Source organism: Coptis chinensis, unplaced genomic scaffold, assembly GCF_015680905.1.
Source record: "Coptis chinensis isolate HL-2020 unplaced genomic scaffold, ASM1568090v1 utg2617_pilon_pilon, whole genome shotgun sequence".
NCBI classification, from domain to species: Eukaryota; Viridiplantae; Streptophyta; class Magnoliopsida; order Ranunculales; family Ranunculaceae; genus Coptis; species Coptis chinensis.
Window position 1 is genome coordinate 18,708 of NW_028238132.1, and position 21,544 is coordinate 40,251.

At 35.8% G+C, this 21,544-nt stretch overlaps 1 protein-coding gene and 1 long non-coding RNA gene across 2 annotated transcripts; both read left to right on the forward strand.

Moving 5' to 3' along the window:
• Nucleotides 1-3,409: 3,409 nt before the first annotated feature.
• On the forward strand, nt 3,410-14,559 carry LOC147473386 (kinesin-like protein KIN-14I). The gene is given in 28 exon segments (XM_086587508.1): nt 3,410-3,602; nt 3,989-4,204; nt 4,522-4,594; nt 5,310-5,399; nt 5,401-5,442; nt 5,604-5,776; nt 5,778-5,823; nt 5,825-5,841; nt 5,955-6,282; nt 6,924-7,023; nt 7,108-7,289; nt 7,398-7,513; nt 7,612-7,714; nt 8,905-9,057; nt 9,172-9,318; nt 9,409-9,609; nt 9,848-10,012; nt 10,100-10,219; nt 10,376-10,516; nt 10,614-10,808; nt 10,959-11,085; nt 11,231-11,433; nt 11,569-11,751; nt 12,542-12,637; nt 12,736-12,933; nt 13,098-13,369; nt 14,058-14,221; nt 14,224-14,559. Coding segments are annotated over 27 exon segments (3,813 nt in total). The 5' UTR covers nt 3,410-3,602; nt 3,989-4,049; the 3' UTR covers nt 14,247-14,559.
• A 4,987-nt stretch (nt 14,560-19,546) lies between these two features.
• On the forward strand, nt 19,547-21,518 carry LOC147473387 (uncharacterized). The gene is made up of 2 exons (XR_015210467.1): nt 19,547-20,131; nt 20,481-21,518. It is a non-coding gene; the product is annotated as an uncharacterized LOC147473387 (long non-coding RNA).
• The last annotated feature ends 26 nt before the right edge of the window (nt 21,519-21,544 follow it).

Genomic DNA, 21,544 nt, shown 5'->3' on the forward strand with positions numbered 1-21,544 from the left:
ATTTTGGTGCGGACTTAGCAGCGAAGAAGGGAGCAACTATGAACCAAGGAGAGAGGCTATGGAGTTCTACTAGACCAAGCTATATCACAAGATTAGAAACTCCAAACATGCCTTACTTCCGTTTTAACTAGACCTAGTTTTTGTCAAGTTGTAAGCTCTCCTATTGCCATGTAACATTCTTTATTATTTTAATACAATATCTCTAATTGTGTGCAAAAAAAAAAAACCATTGTGGATATTACTGTGAACAATAAAACAAAATTTGAGCATAATCTACTCTTCAGTCTTCAACAAGGAGGAGCTTACTGGTGGAAAAGTATGGAGTTGTGTCTCATTTTTGGGGAAATTGTTTGTATTTCTAGGGAGAGGATCAATGGGACTCTTACAATTGACATGCTGTCACAGAACACCTGAATGTGCTCTTGCATTAACATGACTTGTGTACACCTGAATGGCAACCGTCACTCTTTTTAAGTGCATTTTGAGCATGAATGGAGTATGAAAAAACTTCTCTGTACAAATTCGAATATATATATCTCATTCATACCAACTGTCTATTATAACACTAGAGGCACATCTGACTTCACTTCACGGTTGCTCGACTTATCAGAGCTCCTGATCAGGAATCATGTATATGTACATCATGCTTGTTGTCTGAATTATGAAAATCGGTAAAGACGAATTAAAATACTGTTTTAGTGCTATCAGTTGACAAAAGATGTAAGAAAAGGAATATGATAAATATGAATACATTTTTTCCTTCCTATGAGGTTCTGGCCTAACATCCCCATCATTTTATGTTGATTACTTGGTTTTATCTTGGCAGGAAGTGAGGGAAAAACACTGGAAGAAGCTAAGTCAATAAATCTATCGCTAACTGCGTTAGGGAAATGCATAAATGCACTTGCTGAAACAGTTCGCATGTACCAGTCCGCGACTCGAAGCATACAAGGTTGCTTAAAGGTTCATTTCGGGGTGAGACATTTTTATTTACTTATTTTTCCCTATTACGTAGATATACTGTTTCCAGCAATTTATTATCCCTCAAAATTCTTATAATAGTAATGTTGGCGTGGCCTCTGATATTCCTTGTGCCTCAGTCCTCAGCCACCATGGGTACCACTCATGTCACAACTCACAAACACTTAATACACATAAATAGAAGCTTATATATGTTTCCAATGTGCAGACGAGTACCTAAAAATTGTTAAAATGTAACAGGTATGGGAAGGACATCGCTAATTGTTACTCTTGGTCCATCACCACGTCATCGAGGGGAGACATCGAGTACCATAATGTTTGGACAAAGGGTATGTATGTGCAGGATGCTTATAATTTGAATTTCACTGGAAATTGCGAATTTTAGGTTGAATAAAATAAACTTTGTGATTGTTGACGAAGTATGGTATATATACTGCATTATCTTGTCTTCATTTATCCTTTATAATTATAGAATTCTCAGACCAGAACATGTTGGCTCTTATTTTGCACCATCCTGTTCCTTACAGTTGAACTCTTGCTTTTATTTTGTGCAATTTTTTAATTGCATTTGTAGTTTGTCTTACATTGAGGAATTACTTTGCTTCTGCTGGGGTTTGATTCTTCATACTTTATATGTAGATGTTCAATACTGTTTATTGATGCTGAAGCTTCCGATTCTTGTAGGCAATGAAGGTTAAGAATATGGTGAAAATAAAGGAGGAGTTTGATTACAAAAGTTTGTCAAGAAAGCTTTATATTCAACTGGACAAACTCATCGCAGAGCATGAAAGGCAGAAGAAAGCTTTTCAAGATGAGTTGGAAAGAAAAACAATTGAGGCACAAAGTTTTATTGCTGACGAGGAGAGAAGCTGTGCAGAAAAATTGGAGGTTAGTTGCATTGATATCTGTGTTTCAATGTAACCTTTGACACGCACAAAGACATTGAAAAGAAAAAAAAAATTATTTATACACTGATCACTGATGTAGGTCCAGAGATGCTAATTAGAGGTAGGACAACTGACTAATAATTATTAAATTTTAAAACGAGATTTATATCTGCAGACACACTTTGTTAGCTGTTTGTGTTCTACTTTGGTAAGTTCCATCTGGGTCGTCATGTTTAGGGTAATACGCAAATATAGTCAAGAAGTTAGTTAGATGGTGCTTATTAATAAAGTAAAAAAGTTTGTCACAATTATTGAAGCTTAACAAAACCTATTACTGTTGACATAGTTCACTGAGGCAACTGAGGGCTTGCTAAGAATTGTAGCATTTCTTGAATAGAAAGTATTCCTTGCATCAATACCGTGCATTGGACAAGTCTTCAAGTCTATCCAACCCCTAAACAATTCATAGGACAAGTATAAACTTATCTAATAGGGTTTCAATTATCCAAAGTTCAACACTATCATCCCAACCCAAGAAGAACTAAAAAACGAACCGACGGCTGCGAACGGGAGTTCGATCAACTAAAGTTTTTGACATGATGCTATTGCTAAAGGGTTTTCATAGAAAAAAAACGACTGTAATCTACCTAGTAGTATTAAAAGGGGTTTAGAAAGTGGGAAAGTTTTGAAGATTTTAGTCTCAATATTGGTTTTGAAAAGAAGATAAAAAGATGGAAGCCACCATGGGTCTAACTAGGTGTTCAAGTTAAAAGGTTTTATACCGATTTTGTCCTATTTATATTTTAATTATTTTCTGATTACAGATTCAAAACGTGTGGCTAGGATTAGTGCACACTGAAATGCATTTAAATAGGTGCGCATTGTAGATTTGGTATTTTTAATAGTTCTATATTGTCTTTGCCTATTTTTTTTAAGTCACTTGCCACGTGGTCAACTCGGGATGCAAACCAACATACCAATATAACCCGGATGTTGCCCAAATGCGCTCCAAATGGGGAGAGATCGATCTCTTCTTATCATTTACCTAATAATAATAATTATTTATCGTTATTTTGTAGGCAACCAGTTTGACATGGATCTAAAAAGAATATAGAAGTATCATATTTTATGCAAAACCTTACAAGAACCACTGTGCACATTCTAGATCTCTTCTTATCATTTACCTAATAATAATAATTATTTATCGTTATTTTGTAGGCAACCAGTTTGACATGGATCTAAAAAAAATATAGAAGTATCATATTTTATGCAAAACCTTACAAGAACCACTGTGCACATTCTAGTTTTCTACTATAGTCGTACACTCGTACATAGACACTGGAGGGAGATAAACAAAACAAAATTTTGGGTGTAGAAGTGTAGAACTGTAGAATGTAGATACACACGGAATTCTTACGAAATATATATTAGAGTTTATTATGCATGGATTAATGTTTTGGCACCCTACTAAATTTGTTTAGTTAAAGCAAATAGGGGGAGGGGGCCAAATTCAAAGAAATTTGGAGCAGGCGGACTGCACTGCAGACCCAGTCCATCAAATTTATTAATGGTTTCACGAAAATTTCACTCACTCTATCTCCATTTTTAAGAGAGAGAGAGAGAGAGGACAAAAACTACACCACAGGAAGGAAAGTATCCAGCTCCTCTGCTAAGCTGAGTATGTGATGTGCGTCCGAAGAAGAAAAACTGTATCCCCTCTCTCTTCAGTCTCAGGTTTACACTACTTGATTCAATTCCCAATGATTGTCCACTACTTTCAAGCAGGGTTTTGCTTTCATTACAAGGGTGGATCTGTGGGTCTCCAGCATATTGCTTCATCTTCTTCTACTTGACTGAGTCATGTCGCATTTGTCTGCAGATCTTGTCTATTTTTTGAGTTTCAGACGATTAGGGCTAGCTTGATATCATTGATTAATTAAAGACACTATATGGATCTTCTACTTTGAATTATCTAAAGCATTTTTTTCAAAAAAACAAAAACAACATCTTGCATTTCTAATTCTTCTTTATATTCTGATCAACTCCACCAAATTATTTTGCTTGTAGCGGATTTCATTGCTTACTATGCTTTTATTGTTCATGGATATGCTTTTGCGCAGTCTGAACCAATGTCAATTGAGGAAAAGTCTGTAAGGCCCACTTTCTTCCCCTAAATTCGAGATGGCAGTGGATGCAACTCCAGTAATGGCTCAAAGTGTGAGAACAAGTCGATCTTCTTTCAGCTCTAACAACGGCGACACTACTCCACTGCATAGTTTCTTTCCCGTATCCAATGGGGATGACTACGATAGTGATGGTTCCAATTTCGCACCTCCGTAAGTTCCACAATTAGTATAACACCAATTTCATATATCCTTTTCTCTTGCTTCAAACCAATTCCCCATCTTCATTTTCATTATTTCGTTAGGGGAATTGGCTAGCTTTGTAATTGTGAGAGAGGGGCAGCTGCCAACTACCAAAGTTTGTAAAACCTCTGGGTGATGATGCCAGAGATCTAGGGCTCCAACCCCGCCAGTATCAAAGAGTTACTGATCTAATTTAAGCCAATAAAAAAAAACAAATTGGGAGAGGCGCACTCTGTCTGTATACAGTTAGTTTACTCTCCAAATATTCATACTTTTTTTTTCCACAGCACTCCAACGACCTTGTCCATGGCTATTCCCGCAGAGCTCGCTGGTGCTATACCTTTAATTGATAGATTTCAGGTGGGATATTGTGCTAACATGTGTTCTCTTATATACAGGAAGATATGCTAAGTTCTTCAACTTCTTTCAGTCTAAATTGCTTTTCTCTGCACCTGATAGCTTAAATGTTTGTTCTTTGTTATGACATGAATTGTGTGTGGACAATTTCCAAGGTCCCCATAATCCCCTCTACACTTTTAAGCATAGTACTAGATCACTAAGAAGACAAGTCCAGTAATAGAAAATAAGGTTACGGCTGGACCAGCAGAGTTGGCTGCCTACGTATCCACAAGGGGAATCAGACCTTATTGTGCATATTTCAATGATAGAGCTCAGCTATGTATAGGCAGAGATCCTCTTTCTTTCTGGAACATGGATCTCCCATCTTCCTAAAAGATGCGATTTCATATGTTATCCTTTCAGACCCTAGAAGCCTTCTAGACATCTTGAATTCTGAGGAGACTGAGTTGACCCAGCCCTAGACCAGGTCCAGGGCTGGTTGGCTCGGTTCTTTTTAAGTTGAGTAACTGAGTTCTATCTCAGTGGTGAACGCATGTGGAGCCGCTTATGTCTTAGTCACATGCTCCATGACCCATCTTAGGGCACACCGTAAGTGCGCCTCCCGTTCAGTCACCTGTCCAGATGGGCACTGACGGAAAAGTGAACACACAAATATGCTCCATATAACGTTTGTTTCCACATTTTCACCCTATTGTTGCTTGATTCTCCCTGTTAGGTAGAAGGTTTCCTGAGGTGTATGCAGAAGCAGATCCATTCTTCAGGCAAAGCGTGGATTTTTTCCAAAAGATCTGTGGGTCCTCAAGTTTAGGGAAAAGTTCACTTTTGAGGATATGCTATGCTTTCAAAAGGTAATATATTGTTAAAGCGTGAGAATAGGTAAGGTTATATTTCTGCAAGGCATTAAAGTGTTTGGAGAAAAAAGCAGCAATTTACTGTTTTCAAAATTCTAGATCGTGAACTTTTGCTTCAATATTGAACTTATCAGGCATTGATGCTGGGTTTTTGACAGGATCCTATTCCGACTTCTTTACTTAAAATAAGCAGTGATATGATAAATCGTGCAATAAAGTTGTTCCAGCTGATATTGAAGTATATGGGAGTTGACTCATCAGATAGAGTAGCTCCTATGAGTTTAGAAGAACGAGTTGAGGTTATTGGAAAATTGTATAAGCAAACATTAAAGCCCTGAACTCCGAGATGAACTTTTTGCTCAGATCTCAAAGCAAACACCTAAATAACCCTGATAAGTAAGCATGTTTTTTCGTCAATATGAGGTTTCATGTCATATAACATCGGTGACATTCCCTTGATTTTGTACTATTACTGATAATTGCATTTATGTTTGGTTTCATTTCTACAGGCAATGCTTGATTAAGGCATGGGAGCTCATGCATCTTTGTGCATCTTCCATGCCTCCAAGCAAGGATATTGGAGGATACTTATCAGAGTATATTCATTATGTAGCTCATGAGGTCAATACTGATTCTGAAGTCCAAGTCCTTGCATTGAATACATTGAATGCTTTAAAGCGTTCCGTTAAGGCTGGACCTCGGCATACAATCCCTGGGCGAGAGGAGATTGAAGCTTTTTTGACTGGGAAAAAGCTTACAACAATAGTGTTTTTCTTGGATGAGACTTTTGAAGAAATTACATATGACATGGCAGCTACTGTTGCTGACGCTGTTGAGGTATTTTTACTGGCATTTGCTGTATTTTTAACCGTGATAACAGCAACTGTATCTCTCAATACTAGAGGCAGACTTACTGAATTTCAACAAGTGCTTTCTTAATTCAGCTGTTGTAACTATTACAACAACTATTTTGTTGGGAGTGAATATTTCTTACCACCATCAGGGCTTACTTGTGTTTCATCATAATAAGCTATACATTAATGTAGTTCCAAATAAGAGGCATCTTATGTGAGGTATACCTCTTCAGTACTCAGATATTTCGTTTCTTTGTTAACTGGATCATTTTTTCTGTTGCTTGCCCCATAACTCAAATATGAATACTGAAAGGCATGGTTTTAATTTCATATGGTCTCTATTGTGGTCGTTGTAATGGCATTTTTATGCTTGGCCATACATGCTGACATTATGGCCTGCAGGGTGATTTTCTTTATTTATGTCATACCTTCAAGTCTTCGACTATACATGATCCTGTGTTTTTCAATTCTCTAATAAATCCGATGCAAATCATAATTCTTGCAGCTTGTATGCCCCTTCTTCCCTCGCCTTATTTTTTCTTTCTTTTTAAAAAAAAAAAAAAAAAAAAGAAGTATAATATACTCAATTTTTACTTTTGTTATTTGGATGTACATCTTCTTCAGGAACTTGCAGGGATTATTAAGCTCTCGGCATTTTCTAGTTTCAGTCTTTTTGAATGCCGTAAAGTGATAACTGGTTCAAAGTCACCTGAACCAGGAAATGGTAATCATTCTTTTTCTAGTATTGTAGATTCTGAACAGATGATTTGACACTCATCTGGTGCTTATGTTTTGTTTTATTGAGAAGAGGAATTTATTGGGTTAGACGACAACAAATATATTGGGGATTTGTTGGCGGAATTCAAGGTAGCTAAAGATCGTAGTAAAGGAGAGATATTGCACTGCAAACTTACATTTAAAAAGAAATTGTTTCGAGAGTCAGATGAAGCTATAGCAGATCCAATGTTTGCGCAACTGTCCTATGTGCAGGTATATGTTCTTCAGTCCACTTCATCTGTTTCCCTATCATATAAAGATTTTGTAGTTTAATTTAGTAATATATAATTAATACTTTTGTTGTTTTTACTGTTTTGGCAGCTGCAACATGATTATATTGTGGGGAATTATCCTGTTGGTAGGGATGATGCTGCTCAGCTCTCTGCACTGCAGATCTTAGTTGAGATTGGATGTGTTGAAAATCCTGAATCAAGCACGTTAGTGATTCCACTCTCTTCTTTTCATTTATTGTGAATTTTTGCTGATTTTTTTTGACTTCAAGTAAGGGAATTTCTAAATCTGGGATCATTTTTAGTGAGTGGATATCACTTCTTGAAAGGTTCTTACCTAGACAAATTGCAATAACTCGAGCAAAGCAGGATTGGGAAATGGACATTGTTTCTCGTTATCAATCAATGGTAATGTTCCAAGCCTCTTAATTATTAAACCATAGTAAAGTACTGAGTTCTCAAAGTGAAAATCCATAAGTTTTTACTTTCCTCTTAAATACTATAATTTTATTTTATCTTTAAGTGTATTCCTTTTTTGTACATATGGTGCGTTAATATTACATGGGTTAGGTCCCATTCAGAACTTACCTGTTATATACTTCATGTATTTTGTTCTATTTTCCTTGTTGGAATACAACTGTTTTTTATGATACTTTTAGGGGTCAATTTTTATTACTATTTTTCTGATGATTGGGGTGAGAAAGATGGTTACATTGTAGAGTCCTTTTTTGGCGGTCCTAGTGAAGGATTTCAATATGAGAAATTCTATTCCCTTCAAAGTTGGATTCTTTTAGTTGACTTGCTTATCTGAGAAGGATTAAGACAATTGATAATCTTAACCGGAACGGTTTGAATTTACAAAATATATATTTTTTATTGGCAAGCCTTTTTAAATGAGATCAGTAACTCTTTGATGTTGGCAGGGTTCGACCCCCAGACCTCTGGTATCATCTCACCCAAAGGTTTTACCGACTTTGCTAGTCGACACCTGTAAAAAAAAAAAAAAAAAAAGTGTGGGCAAACCTGTTTTTAAAGAGATCAATAACTCAATTGTGTGTAGCGGGGTTTGAACCCCAGACCTCTGGTATCATCACCCAAAGGTTTTACCAACTAAGCTAGATAAGCTAGAAATCACTTACAAAATGTGCGGGCAAGCCTGTTTTTAAAGAGATCAGTAACTCAATTGTGTGTAGTGGGGTTAGAACCCACCAGACCTCTGGTATCATCACCCAAAGGTTTTACCCAAATCTTTGTCCATTTTGCAAAGTGGTTGAGGAAAGTGTGGAACATCGTCATAGTGGAAGAGATTAGAATGGTTTTGTTTGATTGTGCTTGTGCTTGTGCTTGTCCAAGCTTTCGAGGTGTGTAATTTGTTGATTTCATGTGTAATTGAGTTACTCTTGTAAATTCGGGGGTGCATTGTCTATGCTCTTGTAGCTTCTTGCTAATTATGATCACTCTTCTTGGTACTTGAGAATGAATAGAATTTTACTGATCAGAAAAAAAGGGATTTAAAAAAAAAAGTAAGAATCTGCTCAAGCAGGTGTTAATAGCTCCAATCACTATCTTCTTTAACATGCTACCTTTTTTCTTTCCAGGAAAATCTTTCAAAGGAAGATGCAAGACAGCAATTTCTCCGGATCTTGAGAACACTTCCTTATGGGAACTCAGTTTTCTTTAGTGTTAGGAAGATTGATGATCCTATTGGGCTTCTGCCTGGTCGAATTGTTTTAGGCATCAATAAGCGTGGAGTGAGTTATAATCTTTTGACTTTGATGTTATCGACATGTTCTAGATATTCAGTTTTTCTGAATGTTAAGTTTGCTTGTGTTGAATATAGGACTAATTGCTTATTTGCACTCCAGGTTCATTTTTTCCGTCCTGTCCCAAAAGAATATTTGCATTCTGCTGAACTCAGAGACATAATGCAGTTCGGTAGCAGCAATACTGCTGTCTTTTTTAAGATGAGAGTTGCAGGTGTCCTCCACATATTCCAATTTGAAACAAAGCAGGTATAGCACGTCACTGTTCGCGTTGAATTACGTACTTGATTGTTTGCAGGTCATGCATAAGGTTTATGGCGGCTTCTTCCTATGTTGCAGGGGGAGGAAATTTGTGTTGCTCTTCAAACACATATAAATGATGTAATGTTGCGCAGATACTCTAAAGCTCGCACTTCTTCTAGCATCTCAATAAATGGAGACATTTCCCATAACCATAAGCTTCTTGTTGTGGATGATCACGACAAACGTGTGCAGGAATTGTCTAAAGCTGTTGAAGAATCTCAAAGGAACACTGACAGAGTAAGTAATATTGAATTTCCATTTCCTCATTCCCACACCTTTAGTACTTTGTATATCTTATGAACCCTTTATTTATTTTTTTAGTTTTGGCTCCCTTCTTTTTCATTTCCTCCTCAATCAAAAGTTTGCTTCTTCCATAGGTTTGTTTTGTGGATTGTGTTATGTAATTGCCCCCTGCCACCTCACTGTTCTCATGTTAACCTACATATGAAGATTTTCATTTGGTTATTTTCTGTAGTTACTGCAAGAATTGCGGGAGAAAGAAAAGCAGGAGGTACACATGTTGGAAGAATTGGAAGGGATGAAGGATTCATTGAGATTAGAGAAAGAAAAGCTTGCAGAACTTACTTGTAACAGGGAGAAGCTTAAATCTTTAATTAAAGAGAAAGATGATGCCCTGCAGGCATGAGTCCATATATTTAAAGTTGTATTGTTCTTAGTTTCATTTACATCAGGTACTTATCTCATTAATGCTTTGACTCTTTGTTAGGCTGCACAGTCTGAAACGAAAGGCATGGAAGCAAGACTGGTGAAGATGCAGATGCGCGATCAAGAATTTTTTTGTATAGAGAATACTGCAAAGAAGGATAAACTTGGATCAATGGACAAGGTATATTGGGTGGATTGCTACCTTTAAGTTTTGCTTCTTTAATAGTTTGTCTTTTTTGTGATTGCAATCCTTGGGAAGCTTTTGAATGCTTGAAGTTATATCGTGCACCGCTTAATAATTATAAAGTATTTGGTTGCTGATGACTTCTAAATGCAGACTGCAAGTAAACTCCAAGCTGAGTTAAGAGTGCAAAAAGAGGAATTGACTGTAGCTGAAGAAAATTTAAAGAGACTGGAAAACGAAAAATTCCATCTAGAACAAGAAATTGTCAAGATTGAGAAAAAGAATTCCGATGAGGTAGAGAATGATGTTTCTATTTTTGCTTTGTTTCTAGAAAATATTTCATCATTTCTATGCTTATTGAGTCTATATTTATTTTGTCAATATGTTGCAGATTGGAAATTTAGAGAGAAACTTTGAGCAAGAACGTGGAACCTATAAGCTATGTGTTTCTGAATTGGAGAAGAAGCTAGAAATATCTAGACAAGATTTGGCTACTGTTGAATCTACTCTTTCAATTAAAAATGTGGAATTGGATGCATTGCATCATAACCTAAGAGAACTTGAAGAACTGCGAGAAATGAAGGAGGTAGTGATCTAACAATAATTGCATCGCATCATAACCTTAGTTTGAGGTTTAAATGTTGGATTTTTTTCACGTTTTTCTTCCATGCATTTGTAGTGCCGTCTCTTATAACTAAAAAGTCATCTTCCTAATGAGTAAAATGTATGTTGTCAGGATATTGATAGAAAGAACGAACAAAGTGCTTCTCTTTTGAAGAAACAAGGGGCTCAACTGCTAGAATTAGAAGCACTTTACAAGGAAGAACAAATTTTAAGAAAACGATACTTCAACACCATAGAAGGTGTGTTTCGAATGCAATTTTTATTTGTATGAATTTGAGAAAAGTACGTAGTTAAATATTTTCTTTTTACCTATATTAATCCAAAAAATTCAGAACAATTATCATTATAGGGAAACCATGTATTTATGAGGACATATGCTTGCAGATATGAAGGGCAAGATTAGAGTTTTTTGCCGCTTGCGGCCACTTAATGAGAAGGAAATTGCTGATAGACAAAAGAATGTTCTTAGGAGTATCGATGAGTTCACAATTGAACATCTGTGGAAAGATGATAAGATCAGGCAACACCTTTATGATCATGTCTTTGATGATGATGCTTCTCAAGAAGATGTTTTTGGTGATACAAAGGTTGGTCAAAAGTGTTCCTTGAAGTTCTACTGTTAAATTATGAGTCTGCTTTTTCAGAGTTGCTTTTTCTTTGTTTACCTGTACAGTTGTAAGTGCCTCGGATACTATTTATCTAATTTCTATATTTCTCCCCAGTATTTGGTTCAATCAGCGGTGGATGGATATAATGTTTGCATATTTGCTTACGGCCAAACTGGATCAGGAAAGACATTTACAATATATGGATCTGAGAGTAATCCAGGACTGACACCAAGAGCAACTGCTGAATTATTTAATATTTTAAAGCGTGACAGCAACAAATATTCATTCTCGTTGAAGGTAATGATATATTATTTTTTTACTTCCATACTCTTTTAGAAAGATAGAATTACACATTTCAAAATGAGAATTACATATTCTTTCTGGTTGAGTTTTTTTTGAATTGTATTCTTAGCTACTGCTGTAGGTGTTTTCCATTTTGTTATTTGGTTACCTTGTGGCATATAAATTTAGAAGTATGCAAAATTGCTAATGCACGACCACAACTGCTACCGCTGAAAGATGTTCCTACACCCCTCATTTTCTGTTAGGGCATTAGTTATAATTCTAGTGGTTAGAATTGCAACGGTCTTGAAGAAGGTATCCATTAGTTTTGTGACACCCATTTTTCACTGCAATCTTTGTAATTCTCGAATTTGTGGCATCAGTATTCTTAGCAATAAGAAGGCTGCAACAACTGGTCATGTAACTCCGCGAGAACTTTCTACAAGCAGCTGAGATGAAACAAGCCAAACACTTGACCTGATAAATATGTGAAGGAAAAACATTTAACAGCCAAACACTTGACCTGATAAATATGTGAAGGAAAAACATTTAACAGTTCATATGGCGCATCTGGAATAATTCCATCGTAGCTGTTTCCAGAAGTTGTCAGCCAAACACTATTTTAGTATATGTCATAAAGTAGCATATTTAACTTTTTACTGTCACCCAATTTAGATAGTTATTTTCCCAATGGTTTATAACTGCTTATTATCTCCTAGCTATTCCGAACTGATTATTTTGTTTTACCTGTGAATGGTGTATACTTCCTCATGTAAGCCCTTGCTGCTATTCTTGAAAAATGCAGGCTTATATGGTGGAGTTATATCAGGATACCCTTGTAGATCTTCTATTACCGAAGAATGTCAAACGTATGAAGCTAGATATTAAGAAGGATCCAAAGGTGATTTACCTTTCTTTTACTAAATTGTTGGTACATGAGGTTGTGTGTGTGATTAATGTCGCTAATTCTGAAAATATTATTATGTTTGAATCTTGCAGGGGATGGTATCTGTAGAGAATGCGACAGTTGTACCTATTTCGACATTTGAGGAACTGAGAAATATCATTTTGCGGGGATCTGAGCAGCGACATACATCTGGAACTCAAATGAATGACGAAAGTTCAAGATCTCATTTGATACTCTCTGTTATTATTCAAAGCACTAATCTTCAAACACAATCTGTTGCTAGAGGAAAGGTAATATATGAATTGGCAACCCATTATATGTCTTTTCTATTATTATTAAAATGTTTTTTTCTTTCTTGAAATGATAAGCCTTGTCATCATAGATTCAGTTGGTAAACACTAATTAATTTGTATTTATGTTTTTATTAAGAAACACAACATTTCTACTTTTGCAGCTAAGTTTCGTAGATCTTGCCGGCTCAGAAAGAGTGAAGAAGTCTGGCTCTGCAGGGAATCAATTGAAAGAGGCCCAGAGTATTAACAAATCACTCTCAGCTCTTGGGGATGTGATCAGTGCGTTGTCTTCTGATAGTCAATACATACCTTACAGAAACCACAAATTAACAATGCTAATGAGTGATTCCCTTGGTGGCAATGCGAAGACTCTTATGTTCGTAAATGTCTCTCCTGCTGAATCAAACCTGGATGAAACCCATAATTCTTTAACGTATGTACTTTTTATCTCTTGTTTCACTGCCTCCTGTGTTTATTAAAAGTTGAACCTTACAAAGCCTCCCTGAGAGTTAGATCATTAGGGGAGCACACAATGACTTACAAAATCTACAAGCATCAAGCTTGACGTAGATGAGATTACTCACTAGCTACACATCACAATGGCTCCTCAAGAATGAAGTGATAGCAATGCTATCTCATTCTCTCCATGAAGTGATAGTAATGCTATATCATTCTCCTACTTTTTGGCCATGAATTGCTTCACTATCTTTGGATGATCTTACCTAAGATGAGTTTGTGCTTTCTCATAGTCATAGAAGAATCTCTCGCAAGCACAACACACACAAGTGAGTCCTAGATTGTCATCCCAAAACTCTTTAGTGTAGTCCTCAAGATTCCTCATCATTTCACCAAAGTTGCATATATTGATATATATAATATTAAGCAAGGCACAAATTCATTATTTATGTTATTACTAGGTATGTATGTGTCTGAAGCTGAGGGAAGTATGGACTTGTCAAGTCCATCATCTCTGGCTCGAATCATTGAAATTTGTATTTTGTTTTAAGCTTTAGAGATTTGTACAATAGACTTGGTTGGATTCACAGTCTGATAATGCTTTCCTAAAGAATTATTTAGATAGCTTCTTTTAATGCTGAAATTATATTTTCATGTGCATTCAGATATGCTTCAAGAGTCAGGTCGATAGTCAATGATCCGAGCAAAAATGTTGCTTCAAAGGAAGTCAACCGCTTGAAGAAACTGGTGGCCTACTGGAAGGAACAAGCAGGTAAAAGGGGAGATGACGAAGAACTTGAAGAAATTCTGGATGAGCGCCCACCACGAGGGTAGATGGGCGGTATTCTATGTAAGTTACTGTTATTTGATTGACATGAGATGAGTCTATATTTTGATTCTTCCAGAGGAGGGGAGGGAAAACGGAAAAATAGAAAGGGAGTGGGTAGTTAATGTTATTCTCATTCCTTTTGGCTTCTTATGTGCACAACTAGTTAAGCAATTTGCTTATGTCACTGACATGAGCTGTATGAGTTCTAAGGTTTTGTTGGCACACTTGACTGAAGGCCTGATATCAGTTCTGTGACAGTACTTCACTGGGAGCCTTATTGGACCGTGAGGTAAAAATCATTAGTTGTACTAGCAAAATTCACGTGTTTTTTTATTTTAGTACACGTGTTCTTTTTCTTGTACAGTTTTGCATAAAATGATACCTTGTCCGTATCTTGTTTTTAGATCAAGTCGACCTGCTGTATAACAATAACGATGAAGAATCGGAAAAATCAAAACTCGTTTGAGTCAATTTGCCACAAAATCAAAACTCGTTTGAGTCACACAATTTTGAAAATAAAATATGGAGAATAAATAGGAAGGAGGTTGCTTACAAATTTACAATAGGTCTTTCCCACTTGTCAAAACAAACCTAAAGGCGTTCTTAAAGAAAGACAGGCCTTAAGACTCCTAATTCATAAAAAAAAAAAAAAAAAATAGTTCTTATCTAATCAGTCAGATATCTCGTTGCAAAGGTATTTTTCTATCTCCAACGTAGTTGATACCTACTCCGACCCTTAAGTCAATGACAATACCGTCAATACCCCTTTTAACTTGGTTTAGTGAATGCATTGACATTATCAAGTTTTCTTTCTTTTGATTTACGCGTCTAGTTGAATTTGAAATGATTATCTTTTGTGTAGTTAAAAAGAGACTAGGAATTTGTCACCATTTGTCATTGTTAGCAATTCGGGATATGGCAAAAATTCGGTACGAAAATAATTCAAGAATTATTCGGCGCTTCAAAAAAACGGTTTGGTTAAATATTCGGTCAAATATATTGGAATCGACAATCGCAGTGTTGAATTATATTTTAAAATGGTCAAAAAAAAGTAAAAAAATTTATATATTATGTTAATAAATATCGGAATATCGATTATATAACAAACATATCTAAAAAATTTCATCTGAAAAATTGAAACCAATACGGTCTAAAAATTTTATTTATTTGTTCTTGGATTGAAATATCAAACTTCAAAAATACACACTATGACATGACAATTTAAATATTGCCAAAAATATATAAAAAAAATATATATATTGCGATATATCGGATATATCGGCGATATTTTGGTCCATGGTTGATACCTGGGGCACTTAAAATAAGAGTGAGGATATAAAATACATAAAAATGACAAAACACACCTGAATTTTTTTTTTTTTTTTTTAGGTTTAGTGAAAAATTCGCCAAAAACCAAATTATTCGTTTCAAAAACAAAAAATCATAAATTATTACGAATCTTTGAAATATTCGAAAATATTATACGTATTGCCTTTCAAAAATTCCATTCGCGAATTGAAGAATGAGAAATGAGGCATTATCCATGTTCCATGTAAGCATACATAAAAAAGAAAAAGAATTTATTGGTCAAAGGCCCAAATAATAAAGAAATCCAGCTGAATCTACACTAAAACCTTTTCAAAAGATACGGAAACATTAAATATGAAGCTAGCCACGTTTACAATGGAAGTCCACCCGTACAAAAATATTTGAATGTGCTGAGTAGGGCTGACAATGGGTCGGGTAAGAACCGATATCTGGTTCGAACCAATAAAAGTGGGTCTGGAACAGGTGGTTAAATATTCAATCGGTTATGGGTCTTGAAAATCAGAACCAGACTTTTATTGGATTGGTTCTGGATTAAATATGTACCGAACCGTTATAGGCCTGATCCAATTAAAATTTTTAGTCTTATTCTTCCTAATTTTCTTTCACCATATATTTATATTACTGCAACATCCTAACTTTCCTCCACCATATATTTCTATTACCGCAACATTGCTATATTTAAAGTTCCAAAATAAGATATGCAAAATACATATGTAATATTATGATATGTTTTTTACATAATAAAAAGATGGTTTATATCTAAAGGAAAATCCTCCCTAACAAATTTGGATTTCAAATCATTCATTATGCCTTTTGGATATTTATATTTGTGTTTAGCAAAAAAAAATTATTTAATATTTATATAACGAAAATTATGATCCAATTATAAAAAAACTCGATTCACCGGGTTGAAATTGAGCTTATTGGTTCGGAACGGATCGGATCCGGAATAAAAAAAAAGTTTTCAGTTCTGGAATAAAAAAAAAGTTTTCAGTTCTATTCTGGATCTCTAACTCAAATATCCGTTCGGGTCGAGTCTGATTCTGGGTATGTATTGTTGAAAAACAGATCGGTTTTGGATTTGCATATATCCGGACCGATCCAACCCATTGCCAGCCCTAGTGTTGAGGCGTAAACCCGGAATGTCAACTTGGCTATTAGATTGATTTAGGGTAATTTTAGTCATACCCAAAAAAAACTGTCACATAACCCCAAAATACCAATTATATCTTTTATTTATTGGGGTGTGGCCAAATAGCTACTTAACTATATTTATTTATTTTTATTTAATTAATTTATTTTTTTTACTTCTCTACCAATTCTTCTCAAGACGCCGTCACCTCTACAATTACCCCCCCCCCCCCCAAAATACCGGGTGTGGTGACTAGTGCGTTAAAATTACAGTTTCAACATATTAAAACGTTATAAGGTTATTATCGGAAAAAAAATGTTATAAGGTTTTATGCTTTCAAATAGGGTTTTTAAATTCCACAAAAGAATATTGTTCTATTCAATTCTCATGAATAGCCCAATAAATAAACTTAGTTGTTTTCTTTTTCCAAAGTTTCCACACGAGATTGAGTGAAAATTTTGATTGAATGGGGTTAAACTTAGTTGTATAAGATGGAATTAAATGAGAACAACTTCTATAGCATAGAATTGATTAATTGATTCAATTGGAAGGGGAAGGAAAGTAAAAAGGGTATTGGTGATTTTCATCGAATCATTGTCATGGTAGGGGTGGGAGAGGAACAAGAGAAGAAACAAGTTCGAGAACAGAGTACTTATTTTTTTGGTTCAGAAGTTTGAGAGGCAGAGTATGGTTGTTGGGCCATGCGAAAGTATTTTTGGGTGTGACTAAGATTACCCTTGATTTAAAATAACTACAGCAATTTCCTCGGTCCGCAAGTCAAAATCACGTCCATTTGAGCTCATCTCGTTTACAGTCAGAAAAACAGAATGTAAACGTACCACTGGTCTTTAGATTTGAGATACGTACCATCAGGCATTCATTTGCATACTGAAAACACCGACCTACATAGAGGACACGTGAATCGGTTACATTGAAGCCAACTCCAAATGCACGATACATGAAACACATGACCACACACTGAGAGCCGGCTTACCTCTTCTTCTCCTTCGAAATCGCCTAAGCACACTGCACACTGTTCATCTACTACTCTTCTTTGACATCGTGAACCAGTACACTCCAACTCTTCAAATTTCAACACTGGAAGATCCAATACATTATTGGAATTGCTGAGACTTCCTACTTTTGTTGGTTGGATAATCAACCCCATCAAGCTAAAAATATCCTGTTTGATTTGAAGGAACGGAATATAAAAGCAGGTATATAAAACAATGGCAGCAACATATAAACGAGACTGACGAGCAAAGACAAGGCAGAACATTTTTTTTTCCCTTGGGCTTCCTGGGAAAGTATCTGTACGTTGTGGACTTGTGAGTTGTGATAGGTGTAGCGTAAAAAGGTTGCTAAATGAAGGGCTTTATAAGCTTATACACAAGGGTCCTGCAAGTCAATTGGCACTAGCCATCTACCTGAGAGGCTGAGACTACGAATATAAAAATAACTATATGTGTTATATAACTATATTTTTTGATAAACTGCCCTGATTGTATTAATTTGTACATAACTTCTTACAATCAAAACAATTGACATTAACCTGAAAACAAGAAAATAAAACTGAAATTAAATTTTTGAAACCAAAAGTGTAAATATATGGAGACATAGACTCCAGGGACTCCAAGCAATGAGGACACCTCGACCACAGAAACCCCATCCTTTTCTCTTGGTCGACTTCATAGTTGCTCCTTCTTCCGTGTTGGATCTCCCATGGTGACGACTCACGATCATCAAAATAAACATAAAACTCCACAACAACAAAGATTAGCAATTCCAAACCGGAATGCCCCACCAAAGGCCCGACTAGTGAGCGGCAACTGACGAAGAATCCCAAACCGGCAACCGGAGAGGGATAGAAAATGGGGAGAGAGCCATGGCTTTGAACAAACAAATCATAATGCCAAACCAGAAATCCGGACATTTTGAACCCATGGCCTTTCGATAGAGATGTTGGACCAAGTAAATCCAAAGTGAAACTACCACAACCGGTGCATACCAAAACCAACTAAACCCAACTTATTTAAGGTCTTGAGATAGTGTAAGATCGCAAAATGTGGGAAGGTGGTCGCACCAAAGGAGACAACCACAAAACCCACCTAAGATCCATCGAAGATAGAGACCAATGTTGGTTGATATAAACTCTCCTACATACCAACACAAAGGAGGAAGCTTTTTTCTTTTTTTTTTTCTTCTTCATCACTTCCAATTAGTAGATCTACCGGAATCAAAGAGTTTTTGGGTTGTGGAGGTTGTGAATGGTAGGGTTTAGATTGTGGGATCTAGGTGGAGAAGAGAGTTTAAAAGGTTCAGTTAGAGGGTAATCCGCCATTTTTTTTATTAATATTTTTTCCAACAAGTTAATTATATGAAAAATATAATAGTATTTGAGGGAGGAGGAGGAATAAGATTATTAATTATATGAAAAAATAAGGTTTTAATTGGCATATAGAAGTTTAGGATGCTGAGGATCCAGGTTCAGTTAGCCTTTTAAAAAACGAAGTTCCAAATATATATATTTTACACGATAAGGTCTCACTTGGAGTGAATGCATCTGCATGTATAGCTCCCCTTCATCACTCATCCCTAACTTGTTAATAATTAGGGTTAACTAGTATTATCCCTCACTAGATAAGCCAATTAGGACTTCACCCCACTAGATGGGAAATTAGAGTCTCCCAGTGGAGGGTAACCCTTAATTAAATCTACTTTATTTTGTCTACCTCAATTATGCTAGAACAATGTCAACACATCCAGTTTTACACGTGGCTCCACAACTCCACTTCATTTGCTTATGCCTCGATCTCCTTCTCAAACTATAAACCGATTGCTAGATTTTCCTTTACAAAGCTTTAATTTTATGGTTTCATCTACACAATTTGTATAGGTTTTGAAGAAGATATGATTGTGATTGTCTTTCGAAATCTTAGTAAGAATGCTATTTGTGTACACAACTGTGTGGCACTTGTGGTGATCTAAATCTATTATTGCACAGTGGGCAAAAATGCTCATAAGCGATTTCAGGAGGCCATGTCAGCAATATTTTCCATTTAAGGACGCATTTTTAATTACTTTCTAGGACATGTTCATTGGTTATTACATATAAGTCCTCAATCCTAGGTAATTCAGTCGTAGGATTCTCTCGAGATCGTGCAGATGCTTTCAAGATACATAAAACAATTAGACGCCACTTTAAAAAAAGATTCGTGATAGAACTACGAGCCATAAAAACACAAAAATTGATTCTAAAACAAAATACCCTTCGACCCCTTCAAAGTTTAAGCTATGAATCCTAAAACAACAAAAAACCTTCTAAACCTTCTAATAGTCCGCAAAATAAAAAACACCCAAAAGACCAAAATCTCAGGAGTTCTCAACCGCCAAGATTGAAGAACTCGCGATTAACGAAGAAAGAAGCAGTTTAATCAGTCCATTGATCTGTAATTTTTTTTTAGCATATTTATTTCACATTTATTCTATATTTTTTGGGGTTTTGAAATCTATTCAATCTAAACTATAAACAACGTAATTTTTCTTCTTCTTTAAATAGAAATTCCAACAACCAATTAGCAATGTCAGTGCATTTTAAGATTGAATGAAGTACTTACTGTGTTGATTCTTACTGGTAATTAATTTTGCATTGCAGATCATGTTAACAATTGTTCTAAAAATATTTGCCAACTTATACAATTAGCTTGGCATAAAAAAAAACTAGAGCCAATGATTTTTGCTATCATACTCTATATTCTCTTTTTTTTTTTTTTTTTTACTCCTATTTATTTTTTCCAGATTGCGAGACCATTGGATTACGCCCGAAGAGGTTGGGTGAGTGTTGATGTTGATATAATTGTATGTGAATCTTGCGGCTCAAATCTTAGTTTTGTTTTGTTAGCATTGTGGACACCAACTGAAGGTGAACCATTGTTGTCCTTAGAGTTGTTAGTTTAATAATACCATATTAATATCATAGTTGTTAATTTATAATACTATATTAAATTTAATGGGGAGTTGTGTTTTTATGTTTCATTTTCTCCATGAGCTTTTCTAACAGTAGTCAATCTCATCTGTTTTTATTCAAGCTAATAATGCCGGTAAAGCCTTTGCCAAGCAGCTTAATGTTGCGCACGGAACCTCATGTCCTTGGAGGGGAAATAGCTGTGCAGAAAGCTTGGTTCAGTTTCCTCCAACCCCACCTTCAGCACTAATTGGGGGCTTTAAGGATCGATGCGATGGATTGTTGCAATTTGTTTCCCTTTCTGATATTGCTGCCTCTGCAATTAGTCAGATGCGACTTTCTAAGAGTTCACAAATTGATCGTCTTCTAGCCCAGTCAGAAACTTTGGCTAGGGAAACAGGTTACATACAAGGAATAGAGTTTATCAGTCGAGATAACACTTTATGCATTTATTCTCATGTAAGATATGTGGAAATATTTATTCATGCTGGTGACTTGATAAACATATATTATTTGGCTACTCGAAGTAGAAGTTTCAACCTTTTCGTTTTACATTGGTTAATGTTTTTCATTGACAGTCCAAAAGCTTATTAGCCTGTGTGGATCAATCAGCTTGTGTGGATGGGAGCCAAGATGGGTTCTTAACGTTCCAGACTGAAGAACACTCTGCTCAATCAGCTAGAGACGAATGCTCCTTTGGTCCGAATGCAAACTTACTCTGGCCTTCAAATCATCCTGGACCTATCAAACATGCAATCTCTGCTTCTCTTAAAAGAGACACGAGAAAGAAAAAATTAGTTTTTCCTGAGTCAAGATCTGAATCTAGGTCACCTATGTTGGATTGTAGCTTATGTGGCGCTACAGTCAGAATCTAGGACTTCCTAACTATTGATCTGAA